The following is a 22,792-nucleotide window of genomic DNA, read 5'->3' as shown; positions in this document are numbered from 1 at the left end:
CACCGACCGCTGCCGTCAATGAAAGATTCTTGCAAACTGATATACTGAACATACACAAAACAATATTTGTTTACGTATTGTACTAATATTTTATTTGAAACGAGGCTTTAAAAATATACCAAAAATAATTACATTAAATTTGAATTATACATTGACAATACATTTAATGAAAGTTGGGGCCATTGCACAATTTTATGCAAATAGTAAAAGTAGTATTATTATCATTATTACTGTTGTGTTATTGTTGTTTTTATTATTATTATTATTATTAAAATGCTAATAACAAAATACTCGTATTGTGAAATTCAGGACTCTTACTGACGTTCACTCTGTGTCTCGGGCATGATCAGAATTGATAAAAAAAAAAAAAAAAGAAAAGAAAAAAGGATCAGAATTGATATAATAATAATAATATTTTTTTAATTGGACAATGCAACTATCCAAACAAATCCGGCAATGCAAATGTGATTGAATTAAACAAGGCACATAATTAAAATACAGAAAAAAGGTATTAACAGAAATTTAATGACAGGGGAAACAAAGACAAAAAGCAGCAAGAAAATAATAAATAAATTAAATAAAACAAAATTAAGAGGGGTCTTTTTACTCATCTAACATGGATCAGAAATTTTGCACCCAAAATTAAAAATGTAGGGGCAAAAAAATGCCTTCGTAATGAATTGTTCTGTACTTTTTGTTGTTTTTTATTATTACTTTTTTTTTTAATCAGATGTATTAGTATAGTGCTTGTTATACATATTATAGCATAAAATATGACTTTATGATATTGATAGAATTCTTAGGGTAAGAAATTTGATTAATGTGTTAACATTTTATTTTAAATTAGGCTTTTAGTTTAAAACATTGAATCACATAAAATTTGAATGACAAATTCACAAGAACATTTATTAAATAAGAGTTATTGCTCAAAGCAAATATCACACACTTTTTACAATGTTTTACTTTAAAAAGGTAATTCATAATAATAATAAAGATCTCTATTTTAATTACAATTCATTTTATTTAAAGTTTAATTCAATTTGTAAGTGATATTTTTTCAAGACCACATTTTAAAGCCCAATTTATATTAAAATGTGATGTTTTATATTTATATTTTATAATGTAAGCATTTTCATAATTTTATTATTATCGTCATCGGAATGATATCTATTAATAGGGAGGGACTTTTATAATGAAATTGTGTGGCTAGTAGTGCTACGAATGTCTGCGCTGTTCTCTCTCTACAGCAGCAACTTCGCACTCAAAAACAACAACATGTCCGTTGTGCCTGGCGGTAAGAAGCTGGTCCGGAGCCCGAGTGGGCTCCGCATGATACCGGAGAACGGAGCTTTCAACAGTCCGTTTGCCCTTGATGAGCCGCAGTGGGTTCCGGATAAAGAAGTAATGAATATTTATCAGAAATAATGATGACAATGATGCTGTGGTGGTTCTCTCTCTTACTTTGGGCGTTGTTTACTCAACAAGAGCCAGCAGAAAATCTCTATAACTTTCACGCTATTGCAGGTTTTATCTTATGCACCAGAAAATAAATGCACTTGTTTAAGTGTATATGTTAATACAGACAGTAACAGTAAAAACTGTTTATGTTAATACATATATGCATTTTGGGGTTACATCTTATGATGTGTCATTTAACCTACTTTAAGCAAATAAACGCTTATGGATGGGGTAATTGTAAAGGCCATGCCCTTACATGAATTAGAAGTATCGACCAACCGCTGGACCTACAATCCATGTCTATTGTGCCTGGCATTCCTGATGGTTTAAAAGCTTTAATGGTGCTGTAATGGTGCTTTTTTTCATGGAAAGGTATGCAAAAAATGTGCCCACTCCCAGAAAGATATTTCTGAAATAAGTGTTGTCAGACATCTCACCTGTCTCTCTGACAGCACTAGACTAAACGCAAACATAAATGTGCTTTTCCCCTGTCAATCATTTTGTAGTTGTAGAGAATTATTGGGGCTTAATGCCTTTTTTAAGCCATGTTGTTCATAACAGTTGTCTGTTGAGGGTGCTATTGTGCTGCTGTTGTTTTAAACAACCATTTCTGCAAAGTAATCCTTGCTGCAAACTGTGGCGCGATGATGTATTGGATACAATCCCGTGCGTATTGGATTTAAGGTGACGTTGTGGATGTTTTAATGCGCATGCGTATTCACAGTTTTGTTTTATTACTGTAGCATACTTAATGGTCATTAATATAGTATCTATTCAAATAACACACACATTTATATATTGAACTGCAAAGGGTTACAACGATTTAATTTAATGACTAAATAAATCGAGCTGTTTGCTTCAGCCTATACACGCTGCTCTGTCCTGTCTGTACGGTGTATAAGCATTATTACAGTGTATTCAGAGCGGTTCTTTGCTCCACAACTCCTTGTGCTCTGAGTAACAGATGCGCTCCATTCGGTATCTTGTGCTGAGCACATAATTTTTCACCTGAGCACCTCAGATTCACTTTAATTTCACTTTTACATACTTCCAAATATGTTTCACCACTACATGTTAATATACAAATACAAATAATTCACCCCATGGCATTTATGTAGCGGAGGAGATGTTAAAATGTTACAATTACACATCGAAAACCGGACTTCAAATTCTTTAATGCCGTCCAGCTGTTTACAAACATGCCGGCGGAGCCCTTTGTCTGGGCTGCTCGGCCACGGAAACGCAGAAGGAAAAGGGGAAAACGAGCCGGCGTTCTCATCAGAGTAAGACGTCGTGCAAATCGACCCCCGCTACCCAGTATACAACTGGCTCTGCGAGCTGAGAGCGCGGATCTCTTTCCAACGAGAGACGAGAGATAGCTGTGTTATCTGCCTTACAGAAACCAGGCTGGCTGCGGAGATTCCAGACTCGGCCATCAAAATCACGGGCTTTTCCGTGCACCGAGCGGACAGAGTGAAAGACCTCTCAGGTAAAAGCAGAGGTGGTGGTGTATGTTTTATGATCAACAAATCATGGTGTGATCAGAGGAATGTACATTTCATCAAGTCTTTCTGCTCTTCTGATCTGGAATATCTCATGCTTCTGTGTCGACCATTCTGGCTACCGAGGGAATTCACAGTGGTCATTATCACAGCTGTGTACATCCCCCCCACAAGCCGACACAGACCGGGCATTCAGGGAACTGTATGGGTGTATAAGTGAGCAGGAAACTGCACACCCTGAGGCTGCGTTCATTGTTACCGGGGACTTTAACAAGGCCAACTTCAAAACAATCGCTCCAAAATACCACCAACACATAAAGTTCAACACACGAGGGGACCGGGTCTTAGATCATTGTTACTCTCCGGGATGGCTACAAATCCCTCCCCCGCCCCCCCATTTGGCAAATCGGACCACTCTTCCATTCTGCTTCTGCCCGCTTACAGGCAGAAACTGAAATGGGAAGCACCCACCCTCAGAACGATCCAGTGCTGGTCGGACCAATCAGACTCTGCGCTACAAGACTGTTTTGATCACGCGGACTGGGAGATGGTCCGGTCCGCCTCTGATGACGACATCGAGGTTTACACTGACAGCGTAACGTGTTTCATCAGGAAGTGCGTAGAGGACGTTGTTCCGACCAAAACAATACGGATATAGCCCCAACCAGAAACCAACGGCGATGTTCGAGAGGCACTCATTGTGCGGAACTCCGCTTTTAATTATTCTAACACGGAGGAGCGTAAACAAGCCAGTTATGCCCTCCGTAACACTATCAGTGCAGCCAAACGCCAGTACAGGCACAAGCTTGAAGGTCAGTTCAACACCACTGACTCCAGAAGTATGTGGCAGGTAATTAACACCATCACGGACTACAAACGGAATGAAGACTCCGCCATGAACACCGCTGCATCTCTCCTGGACGAACTTAATACATTTTATGCTCGTTTAGAGGACAATAACACCGCCTTCACGGAGAGAGCACTCGCGGCTGACGCTACAAAGGTTGGTTCACTCTCCGTCTCCAAGCGCGAATCAACTGGCTGGTGTTTTTATGGACATTTTCAATCTGTTCCTCTCCCTGTCTGCAGTCCCCACATGCTTCAAAACGTCAACCATTGTGCCTGTACCGAAGCAATCTATAATCACTTGCTTAAATGACTGGCTTTGAGAGGTTTATCAGAGATCTGCTCTGTTCTGCCCACCTCTTTGGACCCATTGCAGTTTGCCTACCGCAAACAACCGCTCCACTGATGATGCCATTGCATCTACACTACACACTGCTCTCTCCCATCTGGAAAAAAGGAACACATATGTGAGAATGCTGTTTGTAGACTACAGCTCAGCATTCAACACCATAGTGCCCTCCAAGCTTGATGAGAAACTCCGGGCTCTGGGCTTAAACAGCTCGCTGTGCAGCTGGATCCTGGATTTCCTGTCAGGCAGACATCAGGTGGTTCGATTGGGCAGCAACACCACCTCATCACTGACCCTCAACACTGGAGCCCCGCAGGGCTGTGTTCTCAGCCCACTCCTGTATTCCCTATACACACATGACTGTGTGGCAACACATAGCTCCAGTACCATCATTAAGTTTGCTAGACGATACGACGGTGGTAGGTCTGATCACTGACAATGATGAAAGAGCCTACAGAGAGGAGATGCACACTCTAACACTCTGGTGTCAGGAGCACAACCTCTCCCTCAACGTCAGTAAAACCAAGGAGCTTGTAGTGGACTTCAGGAAGAAAGACGGAGAACACAGCCCCATCACCATTAACGGAGCACCGGTATAGAGAGTCAGCAGTTTCAAGTTCCTCGGTGTCCACATTACTGAGGAACTCACATGGTCCGTCCACACTGAGGCCGTTGTGAAGAAGGCTCACCAGCGCCTCTTCTTCCTGAGACGGCTGAGGAAGTTTGGAATGAACCAACACATCCTCACACGGTTCTACACTAGTACTGTAGAGAGCATTATGACATATAAAAAGACCAGCATGACAGATACAGATTTTTTCTTGCGCAACCACTGGACCAGCACAGGCAGCGCCCACTCGACCTGCCACTGACACAGGCAGCTCCCACTTTCTTCGTCACAGTTCTTTGCATTTTCCTCTCGATCTGTTGCAATCAGGTCATTTACATAGACACCAGAAAGCCGTTTATTGTGAAAATGCTGTACTTGAGATCATAACCATACTGTTTACCTCCATATATATAAACACACAACAATTATAATTCTGGTGATGGCATGAAAATAATAGTTTAGTATGAGGAGAGAGCATGTGCCTGTTGTTATTGTAAATAGATGAACACACACACATGTATGGTGGACACAGTTTTCTCGCTGGAATGGGTGGGGCTTAAGTTAAAAAGTTTACTCTATGCCCTGCTAATATTTTACACTTCAGCAGCCTCAGTTTGAATCTTTAAGTACACGTTCAAATGGCTTATTTTCATTTCTGTCCTGCAATGCAGGGGATGAAACTTAACAGTGTCTAATTCATTTTCATATCTTAAAAGACCAATTCCTGACACAGGGTAATTTACAATGAGCTAGACATTTGGGAAAAGCAGGCACTAAGTACTTAGTTGTACTGTTGTGCAAGTTGCACATCTGCAAATATTGCAGTGATATAGGCTTTACATTATGAGGTTACAGCAAGTTAACTTGTGCAATAGACAGGCAGAAAAAAATACATATGATTGAGAGAAGTGCATTATTTTTATATATATATATATATATATATATATATATATATATATATATATATATATATACACACACACACACACACTGGTGGCCAAAAGTTTAGAATAATGTACATATTTTGCTCTTATGATAAAAGATATTGGTACTTTTTTTCACCAAAGTGGCATTCAGCTGATCACAATGTATAGTCAGGACATTAGTAATGTGAAAAATTACTATTACAATTTGAAGAAAAAAAAACACTTATAAGATTTCTCATTAAAAAAATCCTGCACGTGTAGTAGTGACAGCTTTGCAGATCCTTGACATTCTAGCTGTCAGTTTGTCCAGATACTCAGGTGACATTTCATCCCAAGCTTCCTGTATCACTTGTCATAGATGTGGCTGTCTTGTCGGGCACTTCTCACACACCTTACTGTACGTTCACACCAGAAGCGGCAAGAGCGTCAAAATTCGTTCTGGCTGCCCTGCCTTCGACGCTCAAGGACGCTCGTGGACGCTCTGACGTAGTTGAAATAAGCGGCAACGTTTGTTCAGAATGCTTTGTTTTGTGAACTATATTTAAAGGGGCCGCAATTTAAACATCCAGACATGTCGACCATTTACTTTTTGCCGACCGATCACAAGTAGCGTATATCCTCATGAACTCTTTAAAATGTGAAAATAAGAAATCGATCGATGGCAAAAGTAATTAAAATTATAGTTGTTTGTTATCAAAATAAAATACATTTGTAATAATAACTGTGGTCTTGGTCATATATTACAGGAAACCCGTCACGGCAATAATTCGTTTCTACATTTTATCTTCGGAACGAATGTTTGGTGGGAACCAAAGTTTACACGGTTGTGTTCTCGACATCGCTAGAGCGGAGCACTTCTATATTCCAATTGGTTGCCGCCGAACCGCGTCACAGCTCATTACCATAATGTTGACTGCGCTTGAACTTCCATCTGACGCCCACGCCGCCCAAGACTCGCCGCGCCGCTTCTCGCCGCAGAGAGACGCTGGCTGTCATTGAAAATGAATGACTTCCGGTCGATTTGACGCTCTCGCCGCCTCTGGTGTGAATGTACGGTTGGTTACAGTCTAGCTGATCCCACAAATATGCAATAGTGTTGAGATCCATAACACTCTTTTCCAATTATCTGTTGTCCAATGTCTGTTTTATTGCCCAATCTTACCTTTTCTTTTTGTTTTTTCGGTTTCAAAAGTGGCTTTTTCTTTGCAATTCTTTTGTTTTCTTTAGAGTAAAAGTAAAGAAAGAGTCTTTTCTTTACTGTTGTACATGAAACTGGTCTTTAGCTGTTAGAATTCAATGAAGCTGTCAGCTGAGGAAATGTGAGGTGTCTATTTCTCAAACTAGAGACTCTGATGTTCTTATCCTCTTGAATTAGTTGTGCATCTGGCCTTCCACATCTCTTTCTGTCCTTGTTAGAGGCAGTTGACCTTTGTCTTTAAAGGCTGTAGTGTACACCTTTGTATGAAATCTTCAGTTTGGCAATTTCAAGCATTGTATAGCCGTCATTCCTCAAAACAATGATTGCCTGATGAGTTAAGAGAGAAAGCTGCTTATTTTTTGACATTTTTGACCTAATATTGACCTAAATACATGCCAGTCATATGCGTACTATGGGAACTCAAAAACAAACACAAAGACAATGTTAAGCTTCATATAATTAACCAAATAGCTTTAACTGTGTTTGATATAATGACTAGTGATTTTCTTGTACCAAATTAGTAATTTAGCATGATTACTCAAGGATAAGGTGTTGGAGTGATGACTGCTGGAAATGGGGCCGGAATGACTTTTTTCAAATAGTGATGTGTTGTTTTTTACATCAGTAATGTCCTGACTATACTTTGTGATCAGTTGAATGCCACTTTGGTGAATTAAAGTACCGATTTCCTTCAGAAACAGCAAAATCTGTACATTATTCCAAACTATGCCAGTGTGTGTGTGTATGTATGTATGTATTTATTTATGTAATATATATGTGTGTATATATATATATATATATATATATATATATATATATATATATATATATATATATATTATACACATACATATACAATCAGCTTTCATGCATCTTGGCATGCTCTATATGAAAACGAGTCGAAACAAATAACGGTGATGGATCACGAGGGAAATTATTTTGACTGTGACGCTTGAGTGCATTAACAGGTCAAGTGAGAGCTGCCTGTGGAGCTAAGAGCTGTCTGTGGTGGTGGCAGGTCGAGTGAGAGCTGTCTGTGGTGGTGGCAGGTCGAGTGAGAGCTGTCTGTGGTGGTGGCAGGTCGAGTGAGAGCTGTCTGTGGTGGTGGCCGGTCAAGTGAGCTGTCTGTGGCGGTGGCCGGTCGAGTGAGAGCTGTCTGTGGGGGTGGCAGGTCAAGTGAGCTGTCTGTGGCGGTGGCCGGTCGAGTGAGAGCTGTCTATGGGGGTGGCAGGTCAAGTGAGAGCTGCCTGTGGCGGTTGCAGGTAGAGTTAGATCTGCCTTCGGTGGTGGCAGGACGGAAAGGTTTACCCCCCTCTTGTTTTAGCTGTGGGACTACTTTTCAAGGCAGAGTTTGCTCTAATCACTTTCTGGTACTTGCACTTATAATGCAAAGGTTACCTGGGTTTCTCTGGTCATGACAGGAGTTTAAATGTTGGATAACTTTACTCAGACAAGGTTAGTAAGTGAGTTTACCACAATACATTACCCCATAGACTTATATTATTAGTGCACTATTGTACACCAGGTTATTTTGTTTCTCCTTCCGACCAGCGAAAGGGGCTATAAACAGGATTTTTATTGCTTGGGGGATGTCGAAATTATATTTAATTTGGAGCAAATTAAATATTAATGAATCTGTACCATATTATGTGAGCCTTTTAATAAATTACAAAGTTGATGATATTTGGGGCATTGTTGTTGAGAATGTGTAATGAGTACTCGGACCAGAACTGTTCTATGCTACTCAAATTGGCTGTTTTGTTGAACATTTTCTATTGCAAGTTATTATCAAAATATTGTCCTGTGTATCCTGCCCTCAAATTTGAAATTTGGCCTTGTTTACATATTTAGCTGCCAAGACCATATATGAGACCTCATTTCATTGGAAGTCTTTTTGCCAGAGCTTCATAATGAATCTGTATTAACTCATATTGAGGATATTGAGTTGCCCTTGTTTCCTCTTTTATATGTGTGTCAGCTAATTTTTTACCCTGTTCCTGTTTAAGTGCCCCAAGTGCATGCAGTGTGATGCCAAGTTTGACTTCATCACCAGGAAGGTAAGCAGTCATTTTGAGTAGTGGTGTCAGGACTGTGTAATTTGTTCAATCAGTGTTAAACAAAGGTATGGTTCGTTCACACATACAGTTATTTTATCACTGGAGTTAGGATGGGCAATATGAGGATACATATCGTGGCGACTATATAAAGTGTCAATCGATAGAGATTTTGCTATATTGTGATTTGTAAATATCCATGTGCGCAGCATGGGCTTGGACAGGGTTTTTCCAGCATTGAACACTTTTCTGGTGCCGCCCAAGCAAATTTAACAACCTTTTTCTGCCATTTGACCCTTCAACAGAACTAAATATTATTCACATCTGATATGCAAGTGTATCATGTAACTTGGCGCACGCTGTCTCTGGAGCAATGAGGTGCGCGCGAGTCCAGCTGGCTTTCCGATATTTGCGCTCCTGAGCTGGATCACTCACACTACTCAGTAGTATTTGACCCAGGAAAACCCCAAGTTGAGAAATAAATCTCCACAGAATGGGACTACTGCAAAAGAGGTCATTAAAATGAAGAGGAGCTTGTTAGTGAAACAGCTGTGACATCTGTGGTGTGGGTACAAATATAATCACTCGTAATACAAGCGATCTGTTTTACCACTTCGAAATTAAGCATATATATAGCATGATATATTCGTTGGATATTTTTTTACTTATGTTTTATTTTATTTGTCGCATTGCTTTGGGAAGGTCTTAGGTTTCTTGAGGAAAGTTTATAATAATAATAATAATGGTCAACATTTCAAACTGAAATGTGGCATACTGTGAACTATATCATTCAGTTTTGAAAACAAGTAGATTTTTTATTTATTATTATCTTACTAACAAATAAAGAGGAAGTAGTTTTCATTTATAATGTATTTAATTCACTGACTGGTCTTTCAAAAATAGGCATTACAGTATGATTATTTAATATATAAACACATTTTTATTGATTTTCCAGAAAACTTTTACTATATCGTTATCGTGATATAAAATTACTCGTATCATGATATACGATTTTGGTCATATCACCCACCCCTAACTGGAGCTCATAGAATGGCTTATTGTTGGTTGTAGTGGGCAGTCCAACTTCTGGATTCACTAACGTTATTGGTGCATTTAAAAAATTATCAAAAATGGGATTTATTGGGGACTGAGAAGCTCAGCAAGTAAAGACACTGAGTACCACACCTGTAGTCACGAGTTTGAATCCAGCCACCAAATTGGTTGCTAGGGAGGGTAGAGTCATATGGGGTAACCTCCTCGTGGTCGCTATAATGTGGTTCTCGCTCTCGGTGTGGTGAGTTGTGCACGGAGAATAGCGTAAAGCCTCCACAAGCACTATGTCTCAACCGGCTCATCAAGCCACGTGATAAGATGCGCGGGTTAACGGTCTCAGACGCGGAGGCAAATGAGATTCGTCCTCCACCACCCGGATTGAGGCGAGTCACTACGCTACCACGAGGACTTGGAGTGCATTGGGAATTGGGCATTCCAAAAGGGGATTTAATGTTAATTTTTTGCAGCAAAAAGTTAACATTACATTGGAAAAGCGTTTTAATTGTATAAATTGTAGCAGTGGAAATCATGAAAAAAGGAACGAATACAAGTGCATTAAAAATCTGTAAAATTGCTGCATAGTAATATTAACTCAAGCTTGCCTACACTAAACTACAGTATTTTACATGGAACGCAGAAGTAAACTGTAGCAGAAGCATAAGATAGAAAACAGTTGATTACTGCAGTTAGAACAGACAAATGTGCCAAATTTAGAAACCCCATCACAGCAGTGGTAACTACTTTTTTTTTTTTAAATAATGTTAGGGTAATATACATTTACTAGGGTAATATTTAGTGTAAACATAATACACCAAATAATTAAAACATTTAAAATAGACATCTTCACAGTATGTGGAAAGGGTCCATTGATAGTCGCCACATCATTGCACCTAATTTGCATAAAGTTTAAAAAAAGTTACTTTGTTGCATTGCTGGACACACCCACATCACATCGCCAAAGGTCGTTGTTGCCGGAGAACGGCAATTCTTTTGCTTTGTCGCAACAAATTTCTGTATGTGTGAACATCCCTTTAGGAGAGCCTTTTTTTGTCTTTATTCAGCAGTTTTATTTTGCTCCTATTCAGCATATTTTTTTCAGTTTTGCTCTTCCTGTTTTCATTTTTCCATCTCTTTTGCTTCCTACTTTTTTTATTGTGCTTTCTTCTTGCTGTCTTTTTACATTCTTTTAAACTTTGTCTTTGTGATAGTGGGCTTGTGTTATATATTTATACATTATTTATATATTCATAGTTATTTGGTTACAGTATGTTTTTGTTGTTGTTGTTGTTTGTTTGTTGTAATTTGTCATGGATTTACGTTATTTATTAGTATTTCTTCTGTTTATGATCAGCATCACTGCCGGCGCTGTGGCCGGTGTTTCTGCGATAAATGTTGCAGTCAGAAAGTGGCTCTGCCCAGGATGTGTTTTGTGGATCCGGTGAGGCAGTGTGCAGAGTGCGGTCTCACCTCACAGAAAGAGGTGGAGTTTTACGACAAACAGCTTAAAGTGCTCACCGCCGGTGGGTTGAACAAACATGCACTCAAATGCTTTTAAATCAGGTTTACTGACACACATATACACTCTGTTTTCAATTTGTACACTCACTGTTAGTGTTTGTACAAAAGTTTATAATGTTGTTACCAAGTAAATTGTTTTATATTTTTCTATAATTTTTAATTTGATTACGGCATTCATAATACTTCATTGGGATGTATTTACTTCCGTCATGAAAGTTGTTAAGTAAACAGTCTTGTACCTTTGTGTCTTTTATCTGATTTTCAAATACTTTATTGCTTCAATTCAAATGTTTTGATTAACATCGGAGCTGGTTGGTTTTGATTCATGGTTTAGAACTCTTTTATGGAGTACTTTATGAAATCCCTATGAAAAAAATATGAATGGGAAAAATAATGATTTATTAATGAAATAATAATGAAACAGTCTGTAGTGACTCTGAAAACATGAATGTTTTGTGAAGATTTCAGTTTTCGTGTCAAGAGTGCATCTAATGTCAAATACACCCGCAAGAATATTAGCCCATTTTTTCTGCATTGCAGGAGGAACCTTCCTGGTCAAAGTGGGTACCTCAGAGAAAACGGAGACAATGGTGTGCCGACTGTCCAATAACCATAGGTATGTGTATAAACACACATAACTTGGCCTCTTTGAATGTGATCAACTTGAAATGCGATGTGTCTCTCTACTCTTTCCTCAGATATCTCTTCCTAGATGGGGACAATCATTTTGAGGTGGAGCTGTCTCGCATTTCCAGTACGCAGGTGTTGACTGATGGATCGACCCCAGGAGGTGAGCGTTTAGTGCATGCATGATGAAAAATCGTGACACAATGGCCAATAAATGTCCATCTACTTGTGTACATGGACCAACCTATTCAAAAAATATTTTGAGTCCTACAATGATTGTCTTCATTTATTGTTAAAAGTGGTAGAATTGTTACAAATGTGGCACTTTGATGGCTGTAGCGGCAGTGCTTTTAAGGAATAGTTCATCTAAAAACGATAATTCTCTCATCATTTACTCACCCTTATGCCGTCTGAAATTCTTATGACTTTTTTTTTCTGTTGCGGAACACAAACAAATATATTTTTATGTTTGTATTGTTATGTGTTTTTGTCCATTTAATCCACAAACTCAAGTGATTTAATCCAATGGTTCTCAATCTTTGTCTTATATTTAAGCAATATCACACGAGCAAGAGTGCGATATGGCCCTACATCAGCACTGTGCTGATTTTAGGCCATATAGCATGACTGCAATTGTGATATTGCTTATATACAACAGTTCTGTGAACAAGTAAATGTAAAATAATTAGGAAAAACTGAGAAGCGTCATAAAAACGCATTTGTGCATATGGAACTACTTTCTTACACGACGGATCAGGATCTGCCGTTGCTGGTTCAAACCAAATGTCAACTTCAGAAATAGTATCAAGGCTTGTGCTGTTTCTACCAAGTTATTGGATATACAAGGATGGGTGTGTGTGTGAGAGAGAGAGACTGAGCATGTGCTATCACCTGTGGCCACTCCCAAGCAGAGATGCTGTCAGCTTTCTGAAGATCAGCTTTCTCAGTGGAAAAATAGCCATCCAAGTGGGGGTACCATATTTCGCAGTAGCCGGTGCGCAAGAGTCATTCATTATAGAAACCGCAATCTTCTCCACCATTTTGAACCGCACCCATTGTGTAATTAATCAGTCTTTTGTGTCTCTGCTGTGATGAGCCTTAATGCTGAAGTTGTTTGTTTAAAGCCGTTTAAAGCTATTTCTTAGCTTTAGTAGTAATACAAGTGATCATGAAGAGCTGTTGTGTGTAAACAATGACTGAAGCAGATTCACTTCACGTCACCAACGTGCACATATTACACACAAAAATGATCTTTTGCCACCACCTGCTGGCTAACATATGCAATGTCAAAAAAATAAAAAATACATGTAATCATTTTACATGTAATACATGACACTTATATAGTAACTCTCAACACATATGCTCTTACACTTTAGTTTAGAATGGCACGAACACACGTGGGGTGATACACACAGTGAAACGTCAGAGTGCTGATGGTGTCAGACCTTCAGTGCTCATGGAACATCTCTCGTCCAATCAGATTCGAGGACCAAAACTAACTGTTGTATATAAATAAATAACTTTTCAGGTTTATATACCTCCCAAATTTAATAAATACCAAAGTGTGCTTGCAGGAGAAATGTGACTATGTAATAGCTCATCATAAAATTAAATTTGTCATAATTTACTCGCCCTCCTCATTCCAAACTTTTTCCCATTTATAAAACACAAGATTGAGCAGTAAGATTATTACTGTCAAACTCAAAAAACACCATAAAAGCACCATAAAGGTTGTCCATATCAATTGTGCGCTATATTCCAAGTCTACTTTGATAGTATTGTGTGAAAAACAGACCAAAATGTAAGTGTTAATTCACTGAAATCTGATGTGAGAATATTATTGTTGCATAAGCACAGCTCAGTTAGTGCACCTGACACTACATAAGAAGGAAAATAAATCGCTTGCATTGGTTCTACCCATTTACCATGCTGTAAATTTGAATGTGGGAAAGCGAACAATATTTCAGAATGGGGCAGTCTTCTGCGCCCTCCTTACAAACCTCCATGCCCTCCATTATGGGTCGTGCCCCACACATTGAGAACCACTGTATTAATCCAGGTATTCTGAAGAAATCAGATCAGTATTCTGTGAAAAACATACAAGAATGTAACTCCTTTTTCACTATAAATCTTGCCATCTTGGCCATTATGATTTGAAGCTTGACACATGCGCAGAACGCAATGACCCACCCTTGACTTGCATTGTATGCACAAAAACACATCATTGTGCCGCAAAAGAAATTCATTTGAGTTTGAGACGTCATACAAGCCAGTAAATTATGAGAGAATTATCATATTTCGGTAAACTATTTCTTTAAAGTGAATGAAATTCAACTTCAGGGTTTAGGGGCCTTACACTCACTTTTACTGTTAGCATGCTAAAGCACAGCTTGCTGCCTGTTAGCGCACTAACAACGCAGTCTGAGAAACTGCATATCTAAACGCATTCCCTTTAGAGCACGGCCACAACAAAACAATTAAAGTTAAAACAAAACAGAAGAACTGGATAAACTCCCTAATTGACTAGCCAGTTTCTGAACTAATCCACCATCCTGACCTAGAGTGCTGTGTGTGTCTGTGAAGCACACAACCTGCTTTTATGGAGTATCAATGTAATAGTATTAATATTCAAATGGCATAAATAACTTAGAGTGGCCTTCTTGTCCTAATGGATCCAAGACGCCCATTCCTGTAATGCTAATCGATGAAGATTTTAACTGACTTCTTACTGTTTCAGAGGAATGTGAGGAAATGATGCAAGTAGAATGTAAGCAATTTTGATGAAATTCTGTATTTTCATGAAAATAATAGTACAAATCTAGAATTGTTCTCCCCACCATTTTTCGATAAATGTTATTTAATAAAATATGGGCAACATGGCATGAGCTGATAATGTGATTTATCAAATAACATATTTCTTTGAAAGCTTTAATAGTGATTTGATAATACATGAAGCTTCATATAATCACTTGACTATATTTGGAATGCTGGATGGGATTCTGCTTTAAAAGAATGCTGATGGCAATTAGCAAACCCTTTCTTGATAGCGCTGCAAAACGACTCTGTACAACTATGACATGTACACAGTGGCTTCAAAAAGTATTTGGATACTTGAGGCAAACTTAAAGTGTATGAATGTCATTACAATACATAATAAAATATCCAACCAAGTGGCGTCTGCAAGCAACAAGCTTTCCTCAGGAGTAATATTACTTCTAGTGGTGCACCGATCAGGAAATGTGAGGCAGATGCTGACAACCGATATTTTAAAGGAATATTGGAAAATAAGGAAACAGGAAAAGAAAAAAGTGAGGTACATTGAGGCACTTACAATGGAAGTGAATTGAGCCCATTTTTGAGGGTTTAAAGGCAGAAATGTGAATCTTATCATTTTATAAAAGCACTTATATTAATTATTCTTTTAAAACTTGTGTACAGGGTTGGGATTCCACTACAGATTACAGAATACATGCTGTAAAATGTAATTTGTAACGTATTCTGTTAATTACGCAAGATCAGTAATGTAATCTAAATACTTTGGATTACTTCTTCAGCACTGCCAGATGTTTTCACTGATTTTGAATATAAACAAGTAAATAAAGTGAGAAAATACACTTCATTGTAAAAATAAGTTCTCTGAGAAAAAAGGTGAAATATCTTAAGCAGTTTCGCTAAGGTTTAGTTTAAGATATTTTTACAGAAAAAAAACCTAAAATTAAGAATAAGATTTTTGCAGTATATCTTTGCCCTAATATCAAAGGTCATACTAGAGAAAAAAGTTTTGCTTCAATGTGCATTTTCATCATAGAATTCATTATAAAATATAATTGCGTCTGCCGTCTGTTAACAGATGCATGTAAAAGAAAGAAATAGCATTTTAGCTTAGCATAAAGCTAAATATTTACATGACCATTTATAAACGTTTTGCTGCTCCAAACTTTAAAACCCCCCTGAGTGAACAGAACAACATCCTTTTCTGATCGTATGTGGATTCTGTTCATAGATTGAGGCAGAAAATATATTATTTGTATATTTCTATACGATGTGAAAGGCTACATTGGTTTACATTTCTTGTAAAAATACTCTAACTGCCTAAAAAACTTTGACAAGGCATGTAATCGTGTATTTATTGGATTTATGTTTCATCTGTCGAAGCGTTTCTAACTGTTTTTTGTTAAACCGTAAAAAACACGATGTAGCTCCTCTATTAAAAGCTCCCATGGGAAAGTTCCTCAATTACATCATATCCAACTTTTCACTCTCAACTGTATGAAAGCACTCGTATGAATGTAACGCAATCATAAGAAAGTGTTTCACCGCTGTATAAAAGCTCCTCTGATCGCATCATTTATATGGATAAATGTTATCCAACTCAACATACTAAATATTAAATGAAACAAATGACAATAAAAGGCAAAGTAATCTCTTTAGTAATCAAAATACCTTTGGAATTTAACTGTATTCTGATTACCAACTATTTAAATTGCATCTGTAGTGGAATAAAGTTACTTATATTTAGTATTTTAAATATGTAATGCCATTACATGTATTCCGTTACTCCCCAACCCTGCTTGTGTATTATTTGAGCTGTAATGTTGTTTAAATTGTTTTACTGTAGTTTTAATGTTTATGGCATTATGTTGTCGTGGCAGCAAAGTTGTAAAACTGGATATAACTTTACATAGAAAAGCTTAGTGTTGGCACACATATTTACATGTTGCGGCTAAATTTTAAAGCTTTTTAAAACATTAAAATACTCACCTATTGGCCCCATTCACTTCCATTGTAAGTGCCTCACTGTAACCTACATTTTTTTCTTTTTATTTTCTTTAAAGAAAAGGAGGGGTGAGTCAAAATATATTTTTGTGGTAATCAACATTATGCCACAAATAGTAACTGCTAACATTTATTTGAATTGAAAACAGTTATGAATAGTTCTGTTGTCAATATCAAAGCTCACTGTCAACCGGTAAACACCATGAAAGCATCACACATAGCAGATATACGTTTAAAAATACGAGATTTGTTTTCCGAGATATCGGATTTAAATCGGGAACCTGGACCAGTAACGTATGTTCCAGTAACGTTTGACAACCAACAAACAACTTTTTGTGTGAACAGTGTACTTGTGTTGTCTTAAAAATAAATAGGATCACATTTGTACATTAAAGGTGCTGTAAGCTATTTTAGCTGTTGTATATTTCCCATTTTCTGAGCCACTGGATTAGCCACGGCCCTTTTCAAAACCCGCTCTTCAAAGATATCAAATGTGCTTTTTTGAGACTGATAGAGCAGAAACGGTTGTCAAAAACAACAGCAGAAAAATAGCGCCCTCAACTGACAACTGTTATGAGCAACATGGCATAAAAATGGCAATACAAATCAATAATTCGCTGCAACTACAACACTTAGAATGCTAAAAAAAAAAGGATTGACTGGCAGAAATTGCCAGAGATCACGGCCCGCGGACGAATTTTTTTTATGCTGACAATTTTTGCATAAATTTCCATGTAAATAAAATTGCTTACAGCACCTTTAAGTATGTCTTTAAGCATCCAAATATTTTTTTTTGGGGGCACTGTATATATATATATATATATATATATATATATATATGTATATATATATATATATATATATATATATATATATATATATATATATATATATATATATATATATATATATATATATATATATACACACACCTGATATTTAGACAAACGCTAATCTTTTTGTCTTTTTTTTCCATTAATTTTCTCTTAATTTCTTTAATTTTCTCTTTCTCTTCTGACTTAAGAGAAAGATGTATCTTATACCTGTTTGCTGGACAGTCAAATTTCTGAAGGTCAGCGTATGCTATACCAATCTTTTCTCTTTTCTCCAGTGTATGTGCCATTTAATGGGGTTTCTTTGTTGTTCTACCCTTTATATTTATCTTAGCATGCACTCATTTCCTGGATTTAAGTATTACTGCAAAAGCAAGGCCATCTCATTAAAGACTGCATGTGCATGCTCTCTTGTGCTGAGAGTGTTTATTGTGCTGTTGTGATTATCCCTCAGTCCTCTTGGAAGCACATTGTTTCCCATGGATTTCCCATCACACATTTTATGATTGCTGCAGATGTTTCCATCTAACTCTCTGCCAAGTAACTATCATATTATCAGTTACATTTGAACCCAAATCTAAAATAATGCATGTACAAAGAGTAACTAGAAAGGAAATGTGCATCAAAACGTACTTTGAAAAGTTTAAAAGTGTTATGAAAGGAAATAAACTTTAAGTCTGATTATTTAGAAATGATATAGCACAAAATGAGATTTTACCATAACTGTTTCACGTCCCTGGATGTGTTGAATTAATTAGCATCATTTGACATTTTAAAGTCACGTTAAATATTTCTCATATCCATAATTCACACTTGAGCATCAATGTCTAAATATCCTCCATTTAGACTTTCTTTATTAATACTTAATGTGATGTGTAACTGATTGGATGTATCTTAGGGTGTATGGGTGCTTTTCACCAGGAACACTCTTGCTGCTGATGGTATTTTAACTCTATCCTGAACTTTGACTATAGGCTGTTCACTCCGTGCCAGTGGCATGATGCTTCAGTACAAGCCATCAGGATCTCTGAACCTTCAGCAGCTTCACATGGAGACTGCAGAAGACAAGCGCACCGCGTCTGCCTGGCTCGCAGCCATGCACAAAGTAGGTGTGAGTGAAAATGTGCATTGTAACTAGGGCTGGGTGATACAGCTAAGAAATGATATCACAATATTTGTTAGCCTTTTGATGATATTAGATAAAGGTCTCTGATTGTGGATTTTGTCTGAAATAGCTATATATATATATACACACACACACACTTTATTTTTTTTGTTATTGGAGAAACAAAAAAGCCATTGTAACCAATTAGATTCAAAATGTTTACAGGAATATTCCAGATTCAATACATGTTAGGATATTTACCAGATTACAAGGTTTACTGGCAGTATGTTGTCATGACAACCAATTTTCTATTATATATTAGACTTACAGGTGAAACTCGAAAAATTAGAATATCGTGCAAAAGTTCATTAATTTCAGTAATTCAACTTAAAAGGTGAAACTAATATATCATATAGACTCATTACAAGCAAAGTAAGATATTTCAAGCCTTTATTTGATATAATTTTGATGATTATGGCTTACAGCTTATGAAAACCCCAAATTCAGAATCTCAGAAAATTAGAATATTACATGAAATCAATAAAAAAAGGATTTTAAATACAGAAATGTTGGCCCTCTGAAAAGTATAATCATGCATATGTACTCAGTACTTGGTTTGGGCCCTTTTGCATTAATTACTGCCTCAATGCGGCGTGGCATGGATGCTATCAGCCTGTGGCACTGCTGAAGTGTTATGGAAGACCAAGATGCTTCAATAGCGGCCTTCAGCTCTTCTGCATTGTTTGGTCTCATGTCTCTCATCTTTCTCTTGGCAATGCCCCATAGATTCTCTATGGGGTTCAGGTCAGGCGAGTTTGCTGGCCAATCAAGCACAGTAATACCATGGTCATTGAACCAGGTTTTGGTACTTTTGGCAGTGTGGGCAGGTGCCAAGTCCTGCTGGAAAATGAAATCAGCATCTCCATAAAGCTTGTCTGCTGAAGGAAGCATGAAGTGCTCTAAAATGTCCCGGTAGACGGCTGCGTTGACTCTGGACTTAATAAAGCACAGTGGACCAACACCAGCCGATGACATGGCTCCCCAAACCAACACAGACTGTGGAAACTTCACACTGGACTTCAAGCATCTTGGATTGTGTGCCTCTCCATTCTTCCTCCAGACTCTGGGACCTTGGTTTCCAAATGAGATGCAAAATTTGCTCTCATCAGAAAAGAGGACTTTGGACCACTGAGCAACAGACCAGTTCTTTTTTTCTTTAGCCCAGGTAAGACATTTGACATTTGAAGCCCATGTCCAGGACCCGTCTGTGTGTGGTGGCTCTTGATGCAGTAACTCCAGCCTCAGTCCACTCCTTGTGAAGCTCCCCACACATTTGAATGGCCTTTTCCTGACAATCCTCTCCAGGCTACGGTCATCTCTGCTGCTTGTGCACCTTTTTCTTCCACACTTTTCCCTTCCACTTAACTTTCTATTAATGTGCTTTGATACAGCACTTTGAGAACATCCAACTTCTTTTGCAATTACCTTTTGAGGCTTTCCCTCCTTGTGGAGGGTGTCAATGATGGTTTTCTGCACAGCTGTCAGGTCAGCAGTCTTCCCCATGATTGTGAATTCAACTGAACCAGACTGAGAGACCATTTAAAGGCTCAGGAACCCTTTGCAGGTGTTTAGCTGATTAGAGTGTGACACTTTGAGCCTACAATACTGAACCTTTTCACAATATTCTAATTTTCTGAGATTCTGAATTTGGGGTTTTCATAAGCTGTAAGCCATAATCATCAAAATTATATCAAATAAAGGCTTGAAATATCTTACTTTGCTTGTAATGAGTCTATATAATATATTAGTTTCACCTTTTAAGTTGAATTACTGAAATTAATGAACTTTTGCACGATATTCTAATTTTTCGAGTTTCACCTGTAATTATATTTAGACTGATAAGTTTATTAATTAATTTTAATCACATTAAAATCATCTTGCACGTATAATGTTTATGATTTGTGGCTATACTTTTGTACATTTACATTCACTTCTATTGCACATAAGTGTCTCACTGTAATGGCATTTATTTTTTAAATAAACCCAGATTTATTTTAAGCTAATAAATATTATGCCACATATGCCATTTATTGAGCTGAACTTGTGTTGAAGCCGGAAGTAAAAAGTTAGTTAAAATCCAATTTTGTAGTTCAAAAAAGCAACGTTTTTCACTAAATGAACACAAAGAATAATGGTATTTAATAATATAAATGTATATGGACCAATATAACAATACATGGTAATAATCCACCATAATAAAAATAAAATTTTAACTAACGCATTTCGTTGAACGAATTCCGTGAAAATGTTTGAGTGATATCGTAAAGTTGAATCATAGTTCTGAAGCAATAAATTAAAATGGACTGTGTAAACTGATTAATGGAAATAAATTCCACTTACCAGCACTAAGTTTTTGCTGCTGAAGTTTATATCAGATTTGCTATTAAAATGCATTACCGTGCTCATAATCGCAATTCGCAAAACAAGGGGGCCATCATGAAATTAGCCTAATGATGTGATTTATAAGGCCAAATAAAGTGTGCATTAAAATCATTGCGATATTCCCAATATTGCTCATATTTTTATCGTCAAGAAAATCATCACAAAGATATTGTGGAAAAAATATTGCCCAGCCCTAAACTGTTATACTGTGCTTTCTAAAGTGAGTTTCTGAATTTCAGGACACCACCTACATTATGTTGATCTCTATCTGTATCATGTTTTACTACAGGCTGCCAAACTTTTGTACGAGTCAAGGGACCAGTGAAATGACAAAGGAAAAATCACAGTGCAAGACAGAGAGGGATGGACAGAACTAGAAGGAAAGAGAGAGAACAAAACCAAGTATTTTGTGTTATTCAGACTTACATGTACTCTTAAGATGCTTGTATGATTTGTATCCAATCCTTTGCTTCTCCCTGTCAAGACAGACCAGATATACTTACAAACTGTCTGTCTGTGCCAAGGGGAGAACCCCGTTTCCAGATGACTCTCGTGCAATATGGACATGTATGATAATATATAAACACCATTTAACAGATGCTTTAAGTGTAGTCTCACGTATCAAAGTTTTGTAAACAAAATATATTTTGTCAGATATTCTTATTTTAACACAAAATGCTGTGTATCTACTTTATACTGCCCGACTATTTACAATATTTAGTGTTTTTCTTTTTTCTTGACATGTTTAAAACACTTGAAGAACACTTGTTTTTCCTACACTACTGAATGACGTTTCATTTTTTGGTCATGTGTTTTAAGCCTGCAGAGCAAGATTTCCTTTTTTAGGAAACTGAAATTAGAGCAGCCAAGTTCCCTGGACATACTTTAAACATTCTTCAAGGTCAACTGGTTGTGTTTGCTAATTTTCATTTTCAATGTACACCATATAAACATGTTGAATCCACAACTGACCTGTTTATGTCTGTACTAGTTCAAATCTGATATACAAACACAAGCTGGGTATTTTTCTCCCTAGCATGGCACAACAGGGCTTTAAACTGTCATATACACCTAATGCGTACAAATATACCTGACATTTACAGTTGGGTCAAACTCTTTAATCTACATTCAAAATCTGAGAGTCTGAGGATTTTGCAGAATTGAAATCAAAGACAAGCTATGGCATGAAATGAACATAAATGAAGAAATATTTATATTATAAACTATTTCTAGGTCCCTAATCACATGTAAGCAATATGTGACATTAACCATGCTAACCCCTTATACAAAAGGAAGGTCAGATGTCTTTGCATACATAGAAGCACAAAAGAAGATCCTTGTAAAATTCCCAAATCATGCTGGGATTACATGGATCAACAGGTTTTGTACAACTTGTAATGTTTTCTATGCAGAGGGGTTTTCTTCCCTACGGATTTCCATCTGCCGACAGTTGGGTTTCATTTTTCCTCATTCTGTTGCTGATCATCACAAGCCT

The 22,792-nt window shown here is 37.3% G+C and overlaps 1 protein-coding gene across 1 annotated transcript; it reads left to right on the top strand.

Annotated features, from left to right (window-relative positions):
• The first annotated feature begins 1,230 nt into the window (after positions 1-1,230).
• zfyve21 (zinc finger, FYVE domain containing 21) lies at positions 1,231-22,461 on the top strand. Its single transcript, XM_052151579.1, has 7 exons — positions 1,231-1,401; positions 8,896-8,946; positions 11,348-11,516; positions 12,055-12,130; positions 12,213-12,304; positions 18,725-18,855; positions 21,587-22,461. The coding sequence occupies exons 1-7, from the start codon at positions 1,276-1,278 to the stop codon at positions 21,620-21,622; spliced, it is 681 nt and encodes a 226-aa protein (XP_052007539.1). The 5' UTR covers positions 1,231-1,275; the 3' UTR covers positions 21,623-22,461.
• Positions 22,462-22,792: the final 331 nt, after the last annotated feature.

This window comes from Xyrauchen texanus, chromosome 20 (assembly GCF_025860055.1).
Source record: "Xyrauchen texanus isolate HMW12.3.18 chromosome 20, RBS_HiC_50CHRs, whole genome shotgun sequence".
Taxonomy (NCBI): Eukaryota; Metazoa; Chordata; class Actinopteri; order Cypriniformes; family Catostomidae; genus Xyrauchen; species Xyrauchen texanus.
This window is presented reverse-complemented; position numbering and strand designations above follow the sequence as displayed.